Source organism: Leopardus geoffroyi, chromosome B4 (genome assembly GCF_018350155.1).
Source record: "Leopardus geoffroyi isolate Oge1 chromosome B4, O.geoffroyi_Oge1_pat1.0, whole genome shotgun sequence".
NCBI lineage: Eukaryota > Metazoa > Chordata > Mammalia > Carnivora > Felidae > Leopardus > Leopardus geoffroyi.
This window is the reverse complement of record NC_059341.1, coordinates 137,434,885-137,448,696: the sequence shown is the minus strand read 5'-3', so window position 1 is coordinate 137,448,696 and position 13,812 is coordinate 137,434,885. Positions and strand designations below refer to the sequence as shown.

At 55.9% G+C, this 13,812-nt stretch overlaps 1 protein-coding gene across 1 annotated transcript in view; it reads right to left on the bottom strand.

Annotated features, from left to right (window-relative positions):
* PARVB (parvin beta) overlaps positions 1–13,812 on the bottom strand; it is a 103,574-nt gene that overhangs the window by 49,391 nt on the left and 40,371 nt on the right. Inside the window, 2 exon segments of the mRNA XM_045465439.1 lie at positions 700–770; positions 3,562–3,651. Of these exon segments, the coding sequence (XP_045321395.1) occupies positions 700–770; positions 3,562–3,651 (161 nt within the window).

The window sequence follows — 13,812 nt, the reverse complement described above, 5'->3', positions numbered from 1 at the left end:
TGGGAGAAAAAAATTCTTCAAAAAATAAACTAGGCCATTTAAGTTGTTAAGAATCCACATTTGGGGGTGGGTCCTAAAACGGACATCTTCAAGGTCAGTTTTTAAAAGGACACAATTTGCCAAGGTTTTCTTTCTTCTGCGTCAGCCCCTGTGAGAACACGGCACCTCGGGTCCGACGGCGGAGGCTGAGGTGGAGAAACGTGTTTGAGGAGCGCTTTTAATAGACTATGTCTGTGGCCTGGCCGTGCACGGTGTTTTCAGCGCCTTGGGGGGCTCACCCGAGCCGACCTCGAGCTGCAGAAGAGAAACCTTTTCCACGGCTGCCCAGGCAGCCCGGAGCCGGGTCTCCCGGAGTGGGGGGAGCACGCTGTGAGCGCGCCGAGCCTTTGCTTAAAGTCAGAAGGATTGCCTTTTGAAGCCCTGTTGTGGTTTAGATCAGAGCAATCAAAACCACAGTCCTCACGAGGACACACACAAATGCCACAAATACGGCCTCACCGCTGAGCCGGAGCTCAGAAAATCAGGCGGAGGGCGCGGAAGGCACCGCCGTGGCTCAGAAGCAGTCCCGGGGCCCCCCCCGCCCTGCCATCACTGCCTCCCTGGCCCCGGGGACCATCTTTTGGGCTCAGCCCCTCACCCTCCGCTCCCCGATGCAGCCCAGCAGCGCGAATGGAACGTGCTAACCGAGGCGCTCCTTACCTTGACCAGCTCCTTGAATTTGGGGTCATCCTTGGACGTGGGGTCGATCATTGTGCGTTCCTCATTCTCCCCTGCCGGGGAAAAGAGTCACGGTCAGCACCAGTGGGCGTGCGGGGACACGGGGACGGCCGGCTCCCCTCGCACAAAGCGGGGCAGACGGACTGAGAGCAGAGAGCCACCGGCCCCGCACGGTGCCACATCAAGTCACACGAGCCGGAGCGGGCAGCCGACTTCTGGAAGGTGGATGGGCCCGGCCCCTTCCTGAACGGGAAGCAGGAAGCCGCCCCTGGCTGGGGACGAAGGGAGAGGACGGCATGCACACGGCCCGCATCGGATCTGTGGGAAGAGCTCCCCGCAGCCACTGTTAATAAATACGTGTGCTGAGAAAGCTCACCACTACGTAAAACAGTACGGGCCAAAAAATTAGGAAAAAATAGCAAAAATTAAGTGTGGGTGACGGTGGGCGAGGTTTCCCAATAAAACGTGTTCATCCCTGTTCTGTTTACTTGTCACTTGTTTTCGCTCCATGTTCAGGCCTTGATCCAAGGACGCTGGGGCCCAGCAAGCTGCCCCTGAGGGACTCATGTGACAATAAGAAGATCCACGGGGGCCGGACACGAACCAGAACAAAACCGACCAGGGCCTGGAAGGAGAGGGGGTGTGGGAGGCACGGCTGACTGCGTGCGGGGGGAAGCGGAGAGGGAGGCCTCGGGGCCTGGGCAGGGGTGGGCCCGCAGGACACACAGGTGACGATGACCAGGCTCCTGGGGCCCAGTCCGTGCCGGAGGGAACGAAAGGGCTTTGAGTGGAACTGGCTTCACAGCAGGAAATTTTAAAACGGGACAAAGTGGAGAACTATTTTTGGAGTCGTGCAGATCTGATGCTTGAGCGGGATGTTCCAGGTGACATACGGGGGACCACACGGGGGTCCCTTGTGATGTCCCTGCTACGGCCCTCAGCAGCCTCCTGGTACTCCTGGGACCAAGGCCAGACCCTTCCACGTGGCCTCCGAGGCCCTCTGCAGCCTGGCTTCCCCAGCTGTCCCAGGCACTCTCCACTCCAGCCCTCCCAGCTTTCCCCTGCCCCTCAGCAAGCCTCACCACTGCCTGCCGCAGGGCCTTGGTACATGCCGCTGTCCACCTGACACCCTCTCCCCCCACTCCACAACCCCTCTGGCCTTCAGATCTCAGTTCCAGGTGCTAACAAGGTCAGTCCTTATCGAGGTCACCCAAGCTTCAGGGACGAGTAGAACGTTACGAAGCAAACTGAAGCTTTGCCCAAGAGCAGCTATTTATAAAGATGGTAAAACAGGAGGGTTAGGGCCCAGGCAAAGGCAAGTTCAAGGCATTATCAACAAAACAACAGCCTGACAGATGTTTCCAATTAACCTTCTAGCCCTCCTGTTGGTTTAAAGCAGGGTTCTCAACAGGACTGACAGTCCCTCCACGACCCCCAGGGGGGCTGTAGCAATGTCTGGAGACGTTTTTGGTCGTCCCAGCTGGTGGCATCTAGTGGGCAGAGGTCAGGGATGCTCAAACCCACAACGCACAGGACAGGCCCCCACAGTAAAGAATGACCCAGTGCCAAATGTCCACAGTGCCGAGGTGAAGAACCCTGTTCTGTGTCAGGCTAATTTCCAGACCCACGAGCTAGTCCTCGCGTTCCCCTTGGAAAGGGTCACCCGGGAGCATCTGCCTGGACAGCAACTTCAGCCTGGCTGAAGACAACCAAAAGCAGGACAGTGAGGGGTTACACTCTTCCAAGAAGAGACAGGGGCCACAGTGGACCCCAGCAGGATCTCAGGGGGCTCGTCCAGCACTGGGCTTCAAGCCTGCCAGGCTGAACCTGTGTCTGCATTTCTCCACAAGCTCCCGCTGGCCTGCCCTTGTCGTGGAAACCACGAGGGAGGGACCGACCAGGACCTCCTTTTGAACCAGGGTTTGGAAATACACGGAATGTTCCACAACGGCCTCTCAGATTGATCAGATCCCAAAACGCGCGTTGAGAAAAACACGTTGCCTGTCGCCTCCTCAAGTGCCGGCTGTGACGTGGCCCCAAGGAGGTGGGTGCAGGGGCCTTGCCACTCGCTGGGTCCTCCCTAGCAAGCCCGTGGCTTTGGGATAGCTCTGGCTCACACACAGATGGGGGTGTACTAATTACGTTTCTTCCTTCGTATATTCGCTAATGCTGTGACACCTCGGGGCCTGTGGACCTAGAGATACTACTGCCCCTTCCCGGGCTGGCCAGTTCCTAAGATGGCAAACAAGGCCCCCGTGACTGCCTTTTCTGGGCAAACCAACCAACCCGGAGCCCATCCCCAGCCACCTCTTTGGCTGGGTTCTCACACCCCCTGCCCACATGTCCCTAATCACCCGGGGGCAGCTACAGACCTCTCCAGAGAGCCTCTAGAGCCCATGGAGATGATCCACTCGCCGAGCCAAACCTGCCTACCCTGCCCCACCCAGCCCTTCTCGCAAGGAGAGAAAGGCCCCGCTCTCCCCTCCTGCCTCCCAGCCACCCCTGGCAGGAACCCCCCCACCCCCGGGAACTGTGCGTGTAACAGGCCATCGTTTTGGGGGTGGTCAGCCCCTGATCTGTGGGCCTCGTCGTACTTAAATACTAACAAAGCTCACATCTGAAATCAGAGAGGCGGAAACTCTCAGAGGAAACGTAGTTTTTCCTACGGCCTTTTCTAAACGTGACCTTGAGCCAGGAGCCCCGACTCTCAAACGCCAGCTGGGATGATGTGAGATCCGCAGACCACGCTGACCGACGGTGCCCCTGGTCAGCCTCACCAACCCCAGGCACACGCCGCGGAAGGCCAGCTCGCTCACGACAGGGGGCCGGCAGGACCCGCCTTACCTAGCACAGTGTCTTCGGGGTGGACGTCCGCCGAGGCAGGGGACATCGGCGAGTCGATGGCATGTCTGCCTTCTTCCTGTAGGTCACTCACTGTGGAGCAGGAAGAGAGAGGAAAACAAGGGTTGGTGAGAACAGAATTCCGTGTCCTCGCACGTTGGCAGCAGAAACAGGGAGGAATCGACTCCTGTTTTCCAAGCCTTTAACAAACATTCCTAAATGGCCTGCTGCCCAGAAAGAGTCCGAGGGAAAATGCTCCGAACCGAGAATACATCCCCCGGCTCTTCCCTCTCGCCAAGGACTTCTGGGGCCCGCCAAGCCCTGCCAGTCTTGTTTTCGCTGCTCTTTGGAACACATGAGTAAGACACGGAAGCTTCTGGATGCTTCCAGAACCTCCCACGGCTGCTGAGATGGACAAAGCTGGAATATCACAGCGACGGGGCCTACAAAGGCGGGCGCCCCTCTGCTCCCGGCAGAGCTGTGTCCTCAGCCGCGGAATCTGGGGGCGCAGGCCCCTCCCAGCATGTGCACACGCAAGTCTGGAATTTAAAGCAACGCTGTTGTCGACGGCCAGGTTCAAGGGGACAGAAAGCTGACAAGCAGGTAATGGCCAGGGTTGTGGTGTTAGAGCACACAATAGGATCCAACAAACCAGACCACAGGCTTGGAGCTGGAGGCACCATGACCTCGGGGCTAGATAGCACCAGTCTGTGTCTGTGTGTGTGAGAGTGTGTGTGTGTGTGTGTGTGTGTGTGTGTGTGTGTGTGCGCGCGCGTGCTGGGTAGAGGGTGCACTTTACAGTCACAGGGCTCGGATCCTAGAGGATCCTTCGCTCCCCACACTAGAGGCCCTCCAGGAGAATGCCTGGAGTCACATCCGCCATGGGGGACCCCCAGGACTAACACCCCTGCCCTTGTCACACCACGTTTCCTCTGGCGCCTGGCTGCTCCTGGGACTCCAGCCTCCAGACGCAAGATCCGATTCAATGGGTGGGGCCTGGGCACCTGCTGCTTTGACAGCCCTGCTTAAGGACACTGGGCAACCGTCCCCATCACACGCCACAGACCGGCCTCTCCATCGGTCACCGGTTTGCCCAAGTCTTCTCTTCCGCGAAACTTTCTCACGCGTTCTCTCTCAATACCCCAGTCACTGTGAACCAACCACACGTCCGATCCCGGGCATGTGAAGAGTAGCATGATGGCTTTGGGGCAGGCAGGTGGGGGGGGATCCCCCCAACTTTGCTAGTGTTGTGACCCCAGACAAGACCCAGTGACCCCTCTGAGCCTTTCCCCAAAATGTCAGGGCCCCTGGAAGGGTGAAATGATGAACACCAGGTCTCCAGCCCAGAGCCAGGCACACAGCGGGCTCCGCGGACAGCCGACCCTCCGCCCCGCACAAGGACAAAAGCAGTGGGGCCCCAGGTCGCCTGCTTCTAACATCGGTGAAGGGCCTGAGGCGAGGCTTTTTACGCGGTCAACTTTCGCATTCCCATGTTCCACAGCAGCACGATTCACAAAAGGTGGCCAACAACACAGGTGCCCGGCAAGGGGTGACAGAATGAAGCAGAATGTGATGTACCCACACGATGGAAGGCTGTGCACCCGGAAAAAGGGAGGAGATTCTGGGGCGCCTGGGGGGCTCAGCCGGTTAAGCGTCGGACTCTTGGTTTCAGCTCAAGTCATGATCTCACAGTTTGGGGAGTTCGAGCCCCACGTCAGGCTGTGTGCTGACAATACAGAGCCTGCTTGGGATTCTCTCTCTCTCTGCCCCTCCCCTGCTCACATCTCTCTCAAATAAATAAACTTAAAAAAAAAAAAAAAAAGGAAGGGGGCGTCTGGGTAGCTCAGTCAGTTGAGCAGTGGACTTTGGCTCACGACTTCACAATTCATGGGTTCAAGCCCCGCGTCGGGCTCTGTGCTGACAGATGGGAGCCTGGAGCCCGCTTCGGATTCTGTGTCTCCCTCTCTCTCTCTGCCCCTCACCCACTCACACTCTGTCTCTCTCTCTCTCTCTCTCAAAAATAAATTAAAAAAAAAACATTTTTAAAAAGTTTAAAAAAAAAGGACGGAAATTCTAACACCAGCTACCACATGGGTGAACCTGGAGGGCATCAGCTCCTTGAAACACTCACAACAGGACAAACACTGTACGATTCTACTCACACAGTGAGGGACCCGGAGTCGTCACATCCAGAGACCTGAAGTGGAATGGTGGGGGGAGGGGGAGGAGGGGGAGAGGGGGAGTTCCCCTAACAGGGACCGAGTTTCAGTTCCTGATGAAAAGCAGCTTCAGGAGATGGGAGGGTGGTGACTGCACAACAACACTGTGAATGGAATGAACGCCACTGAAAAAGCACACTTAAAAAGGGTTAAAATGATCAATTTCATGTTATGTATGTTTTACCACAAAAAAAAAAGTAGAGAAAATTAAGAGAAAAGAAAAGAAAAAAGAAAAGGAAAGAAAGAGAAAAGAAAAGAAAAGAAAAGAAAGAAAAGAAAAGGAAAGGAAAGAAAAAGAAAAGAAAAGAAAAGAAAAGAAAAGAAAAGAAAGAGAAAAGAAAAAGAGAAAAGAAAAAAGAAAAGAAAAAGAAAGAAAAGAAAAGGAAAGAAAGAGAAAAGAAAAAAGAAAGAAAAGAAAAAAAGAAAAGAAAGAGAAAAGAAAAGGAAAGGAAAGGGGAAAAAAAGAAAAGGAAAGAAAGAGAAAAGAAAAAAGAAAGAAAAAAGAAAAAAAAGAAAAGAAAGAGAAAAGAAAAGAAAAAAGAAAAGAAAGAGAAAAGAAAAGTAAAGAAAAGGAAAGAAAAGGAAAAGAAAAGGAAAGAAAGAGAAAAAAGAAAAGAAAAGAAAAGAAAAGAAAAGAAAAGAAAAGAAAAGAAAAGAAAAGAAAAGAAAAAAGGAAAGGAAAAGTGAATGCTTTGCCAACAACATCCGGTCTGGAGGTCTGCCCGGCGGTCGGCCCCTCGCACGCACACAACCTAATCCGACCCCCACAGGGCGCATCCTAGGAACTGGCCCCACGCGCAGCCGTCTTTTCATCCCCAAGCCCTTAGCCTGACTCCGTGCAAGATACAGACAAATGTTACCACCCTGACGCGTAAAGGATGCTCAGGTGGGTTTCTGAGAAGTCCCCACCCCCACTCTCCCAGCAATCCTCTGAAGATGACGCCCACCGGTGGCCCAGGCCAGCCGAGAAAACAGCCGCCCAGTTTCAGCAATTGTTTTTTACTATGTGACGAGTTACAAAAGCCATTTTAACCAGCCCATCGTGTTCAGAGGCAGAAAAAGGAAAGAGAAAAAGAGATCTTTCAGAGGAAGTCCTCACGTATACACGAGGCGCATACTTGTGGGTGTATGCAGAGACCCTGAGCTCCTAAATCCCATTTCCCAGGCCGACATCACAGAAGGACCGAGAGGCCAAGGAGGTCCGCTGGGGTCCAGGCCGCCCGAGACGTGGTTATGCTCACAGCCCGGGGGGAACAAAAGGCTTTGGATTCATGTCAGTGGGGGGTGGCCCAGGTGGGCTTTGGGACACAGGTGTGCCACACAGGTGAGTCACGAGCCCGTGGAACTTCTAAGAAAGACGCCACACAGGTCGTCCGCCCACCGGGACACAGGATGTGAGCCAGAGCACGTGGACACAGAGATGATTCCAGAAGGCCCTGCCGCCTGGTCTCAAAGACACAGGGAGCAGGGCAAGAGAAAGGAACCGCATTTTCAAAGCACAGAAACTGGGTCACATGAACACAGAGAAGTTTCCACCCCGCCCTTGAACATCAAAGATAACACTAAACAGGACCCGAGATTTCTCGACCTTAATAAACGAGAAACGCTCTTGCAGAACGACCCAGGCTCTGTCTGGCTCAAGGACTCACATTCCAAAGGAGTTTGTGCTCAGAGCCCGGGGGGGACAGGACAGGGCCGGCGGTTATGAGCCCGGGGCTGTGCCCACAGAGCTCGGCGTTGGAATCTCACTTTACCACACGCTCGGGCCCGTGGTCTGGAGTGGGTCCCTTTGCCTTGCTAAGCCTCAGTTTTCCCGTCTGTAATGTGGGAGCGGTGGCAGTACCCGCCTCGCAGGGGTTCTGAGGAATAAGCGAGATCATGAATGCTCAGCTCCGGGTTCACAGCACAAGCTCTGAGGCACTGAGGGAAAAGGGGAGGCATCCCAGGAAGAACCAGGGAGGGCTTCTTGTAGGAGGAAGCAATTGGGTGCAGCCTTGAGCGATCAAGAATCTGGATCTTGATTCTGCAAAGCATACGGGTGACACATCAGAGCCGGGATTCTGGAAGCCCAACGTGGCAGCCACGTGGACCTGAGCCACGGCAGGGTTCCACAGACGCCTCTTCAGGACTCCGCTGCTCCTCACAGACGGGGTTCCCCAAGGGACACAGCCCCGTCACTGAGGACCTTTCTGTCTGAATCTGTTACCGTCCTCCGACGGTCAGTCTGACATTTGGAAGGAGGGGCTCTGCTTGAACCGCGGTGGCTTTTCCCCAAGGACCCTACTCTGCCAGCTTAGTGGCTTTCCATTGATCCCTGGAATGTTCTGGTTTCTAAAGTACTGGTCCATGTGCCAGAAAGTGGAACGCTTCAAAGATGCAAACTGCCAGCTGCCCTGAGTCACGGAGAAAGATCCGCTGGCCTGGGAGGGCCGGCGTCTGGGGTGTATAACGGGTGTGGACGTTCAAAGGGGTGGGGGCTCCGTGTCACGAGGCTGGGGACTCACTGATTTCCTGAGTGTGCATCACTGTTTTGAGGTGAACGCCCTTGTCCACACCAAGCCTGGCAGCCAACCAGGAGGAAATCGATGGCCAAGGTTCGCACGGCACCCAAGTTCAGCTTGCGGGGGTGACCGCGTGGCTGTGGGACAGGGGACACAGGGCTGGGGAGATGCCGGGAGCCTGGGGGACAGGATGAAGCCCGGGTCAGGAGACAGAGCCAAGCGGCCGCCCGTCGCTCGGCCTGGGGTGGGGGGCAGGCCGAGAGCAGTCACCAGCGGCACGAGCTTTCAAAAAGGCTCGAAATTCAGAGTTTAGTGCGGAATCGCCCAACTTATAAACGTGTGCAAATCATTCCAGTTCTGTCGGCCAACCAGGGGTCACCGGTTTGCGACCTGAGGTGGCAGTGAACGGACTATCCACATTCTTACTGTCCGTGGGATGTGGACTGTGGGCCGCTAACGTTTCCTGAGCACCTACTATGGGCCAGGCACCTTCCATGCCACCCATTCATCTCATCTCCTAACAAATGCGGGAGGGAGTGGCCGGGTCCTGGCTGAGCCCCAGTCTCCTCGTTGTGAACGCACCTGACATACACCCCCCGCCCCCCCCCCCCCCCCACCCGTGAGCCCCAGAGTCAGGACCGAACCTGGTCTTGCACCGCCCTACGCCCAGCTAAGTCCTCCCCACCTTCAAGCCTCAGCTTATTGGCAACCTCCTCCAGGAAGCCCTCCTGGGTGTTCCCTTCCCACCCCGGGCTCCCGTCTGCCTAGCTCACATCACACGGCCTTAGAACTCTCTCTTTCCTGGACCATATGCCCCCATCCACACCAGTGCTAACTCAGCCCGTGCACACAACAGGCCTTCGCATTTGGGTAACAACACAACAGAAGCCTCCTGTCGCTTTCGGATCCCGGCTCGGCCGCCGACGAGCTGATCCTGGGCAGGCATGCAGGACGTGCCTTTTAGCATCTGTTGAATCGATGCACGAAGGCATGATTCCAAAGCCCCGTTCCCTTTCCATCACCCCACCCAAGGACTGGGCAAGGCTTAAAAAAAAAAAACAAAAAGACAAAAAAAACCCCACCTCTCCTGCCTGGAATTAGGAGCGCATAAAAAGGAGGAACGACAATTGAAAACCACAACCTCAACACTTGAAAGCTATCTCATAAAAAGCCTGCCACTCACACCCCAGGCCAAATGCAAAGGCTTCATCTTTGATTTTTTTTTTTTAATCTTTTCCTTCGTATGGGTTTCATTTATTTATTTATACCCAGGCTCTTTCCCAGAAAAAAAAAAAAAATGCTTTTAGGCACCTTGTTTTTTTCCCCTTTGACATGACTGCAAAAGGCCAACTCTGAGAGCTGCTGGCTCACGGAGGAAGGTCACGGTCAGGGAGGCAGAGGTCTGAATGCATAGAGGCTTCTCGGCTTCTCGCTCCGTGAGGGGCGCCGGGGCAGGAAGGGGGACCACAGCACAAGGCCTGCCACGACGGGGTGCAGGGAGCCCACTGGGGGCTCACCTGCTTCGCGGAGGGTCCAGAGGCCTCACGGCGGGGGTGGGGGGGGGGGTGAGCCATGGCCTCTGGAGCTCAAGAGTGACAACTCCATTTTCTGCCATTTTTCTAAGGGTGTCATTTCCACGATGCTTTGCCTCCTAGGGAGACTTTTTACGCCATAGGTACACGTCCTGGTTTTGGTGCCGAACAGATCAGGGGGAGAATTTTCAGCAGCCCCGTGTGGACCAGCTCAAAGAGAAAACTCCAACAAAAACAGCGTGCGGGCCACCCGATCCCCGTCTACAGGAGGAACTTGAAACCGGGAGGAAAGCTTACCGGCCCGGGTCCAGACACACCCACTTGCAGGCACAGCCGGTCCTCAAAGGAACTGAGCCTCCTCGGAGTTGCCAGGAAAAGTGAGGGAGGGTAGGGACGTGTCCCCCCCTCCCCCCCGCCAAGGCCGGGGCAAGGACAGTCGGGGGGACGGTAACCTCCCTGTGCTTTAGGAGACCCAACAATGAGGCTTTCCAGGCCCCTGCCAAATAGTGAGGGCTTCCCGGGAGTTTCCCGGCTTCCGTCCTCGCTCAGGGGGGTCGTTTCTCTGCAGAAGTTACACTTTATCAGAATAATTACGGGCGCCTGGGTGGCTGAGTCACTGAAGCGTCCAAGGCTCAGGTCACGATCTCACGGTTTGTGAGTTCGAGCCCCACATCAGGCTCTGTGCTGTCAGCTCGGAGCCTGGATCCCGCTTCGGATTCTGTGTCTCCCTCTCTCTCTGCTCCTCCCCTGCTCGCACTCTGTTTCTGTCTCCCAAAAGTAAACGTTTATAAATAAATACATACGTACGTACATAAAAACAGGGCCCAAGGAAGATCTAAGCAAGAACACGCTCCACGGCTGGGGGAGGGGACAGCCTTCCATGACACCTGCGGATTCCGTGTTCAGAGCGAGCTACGGATCACAACTCCAAGGGGTGAGTTACTCCCGGCGTATCACGCTCGCAAAGGCCTTGAAACGGGAGGCCCAGTCTTTCCCAGGAGGTTAGGGGGTCCGGGCTGAATCTCCACCATCCCCGGAATTAACAGCAGATGGAGGGCAGTGTTCGGCCCAGGGTCAGAGTCTGTGGGAGGGGACAGTCCCCCGGGGCGCAGCTGTCCTTCCCGAGCCGGATGTGGGACGGGAGTGAAATTACTTCCAGCGACCCCATCCAGTAGTGCAACGTAAAACAGCCTCTCAACCTTTTTTTTTAAAAATTTTTTAATGTTTTATTTATTGTCGAGACAGAGAGAGACAGAGTGCAAGTGGGGGAGGAGCAGAGAGAGAGGGAGACACAGAATCCGAAGCAGCTCCAGGCTCCGAGCTGTCAGCACAGAGCCCCATGCGGGGCTCGAACCCACAAACCGCGAGATCGTGACTTGAGCCGAAGTCGGACGCTTAACCGACTGAGCCACCCAGGCGTCCCTGAGCCTTTAAAGTGGCAGATCCGGCTCGTTCTTCCTGAGGAATGACATCTGGCCTCGTCGTGAGCACGCCGGCCCACCGTCACGAGCTCCGTATATTTGTGTGTGTTTAACTCGCGGTCGTTTCTCGGCGGAGGATGAGTGCCTGAACCGCACAGACACCACCCCAGCAACAAAAAAGTACCGTGACGGTTACCCAAACCACACGGGTCGCTCAGTCTGACATCTGATTTATGGGGTTTCGCTCTGCCGGGGCACACGGTTCTACCCCGGCTCTCGACGTTTACAGGCGAAAATAAACGTGCGAGCGTTTCAATAAAGCGAAATCCACAGGAGGTCAGCAGGCGTTACTGACCTCACATCAAGAGCTCGCGGCTAAAGATCGGTCCCGTTGCGGCAGCAGCAAGCAAGCCTCGGGCCGGGTCCTACAGCCTGCTGATCTAGCCAACACCCATCGAGGGTCACCTCCGTTGTCGCCGCTCGGCCGGGCACGAAGGGGAGAACGAGACGGAGCCTGTCCTCACTGTGCCGATCGTGGCGAGCCGGCAGGAGACGGAGGGGAAGGATGTGTCCTAGCCCCTGGCATCCAACGGCCTGGCCCGGCACCTAGCAGAAAAAGCACTAAGGGGATGAACGTAGGTTTACATATATATATATTTTTTTAAGTAGGCTCCACGCCCCACGCAGGGCTCAAACTCACAACCCTGAGATCAAGACCTGAGCTGAGATCAAGAGTTGGGTCGCTTAACCAACTGAGCCACCCACGTGCCCAATGTATAATTAATTAAGTTCAATATGCATCATGGTGTGGAATTATAAAAAGCAGGTGTCAGGGGCATCCGGGTGGCTCAGTCCATTAAGCGTCCGACTTTGGCTCGGGTCATGATCTCACGGTTTGTGGGTTCGAGCCCCGCGTCGGGCTCTGTGCTGACAGCTCAGAGCCTGGAGCCTGCTGCGGATTCTGTGTCTCCCCCTCTCTGTCCCTCCCCTGCTCATGCTCTGTCTCTCTCTCTCTCTCTCTCTCAAAAATAAATACACATTAAAAAATAAATAAAAAACAGGTTTCAAGACAATCCGGCGTGATATTTATGCAAACAGAACAATCAGAAACTCGAAGCGATACATTCCTAGGTGTATGCGTCTAAACTCATAGAGAAGAGAAGGAAAGGCCCCGGTCCCCAATGACAAGGACAGTGTTAAACCTCTGGGAGCGGGGAGGGCAGAGGAAAGGAGGAGACGGGGAAGCCTTGGCCATGGCCGTATTCCTACGTTCTCGTGAAATAAAGTTATTAGGACATTGTGGTAGGAGGACGTGCCCCCGGCCCCAAAGCTCACGACAGCCAATGCCGCAGGGAGGGGGGCCCTGCCGCAGCAGAGCCAGTCCCGGGATGCTCACCTCTGAGGCCAGGAAGGGCCGAGGCGCAGAACTCCCCTTGCCAGGCGGCCCGGCAGGAAGAGAGCTCTGTCTGCAGCAGACCCCCCGCCCCCACCCTGAGGAAGTCACAGAGGGCCACACGCCTGTGCCTTCACGTGTGGGCAAGAGAGAAGCGTAAGTTTGGGCGTGAAGAAATAGGTCGCTGTCATCACCCACAGGCTCAGAGGAACACCTTCTGTTTGATGCAAGACGCATCTACACAGCTCAGAACCTTGGAATCCCCTGTCCTCAGCGCCGTTTTAAGACCCTGTGCTGCTCCTCTGTGCTTTGAGGGAAGAGATCATTCCATGCCTTCTGTCTCCAGTGACACCGGGGAAATGCACGCCGCCTGGATCAGCCTGGGAAGGGCGTGGGAGGGGGGCTCAGGGGCCACATCCTGGGGAACCCAGCAGGGGGCACCTGCGGAGGGAGACCAGCCCTAGGAGGACATCACCGTGGATACCCCCTGTTGTCACCGCTGGGATGCCAATCGTCCCCCCCCCTCCCATCATCAGCCAGAGCCTGCCCCGGGGCCTTGGCTAACCACTCACCCCCGAAGCACTAAACTTGGGATCCCCCTGGGCTCACAGGCTGATCCGGCAGGTCTGGGCGGGGTCCGAGGCTCAGCGTCAATAACCATCACCCCAGGGTGACGCTGCTGATGCCGGGCCGAGAGCAGCAAGAACTTAGAAGACACGAGCACACCCCACCAGCCCCCCGAAATCCAAACTCGTGAGCGACTTCTGTGTCCCTTTCAGAGATGAAGACAGGGGCCACGTTTCAGCAACTTTCTACCTGGCCAGCGCCTGCCCCAGGTGACTGCCTCCCCAGGAAGGAAGGAGATTGACTGAGCACATCTTCCCCGAGCTGTCATGCCAGGCTCCCACCGGGGACGAGGTCTCTAAAAGAGCGAGCCACATCCGAGCTGGCACAGCTGGTTAGGGTTAGGGTTAGGGCACCCGAGGCCTGCAAGGCCCCGAACCACAACATCTCCCAGCTTCTAGCGGGGTCGGAGGGAAGCACAGACCATTTCCTGCCTGCAGGAGGGGGAACCCAGAATTGCATTCCTTCTCCAAATCCCCGTTCTCGATCTTGAGCCAGATGCAGAACTGCCTGTCCCCACGGCGATCATCTTGCCACCCTGGCTTCTCCCGAGACCCTCTTTTC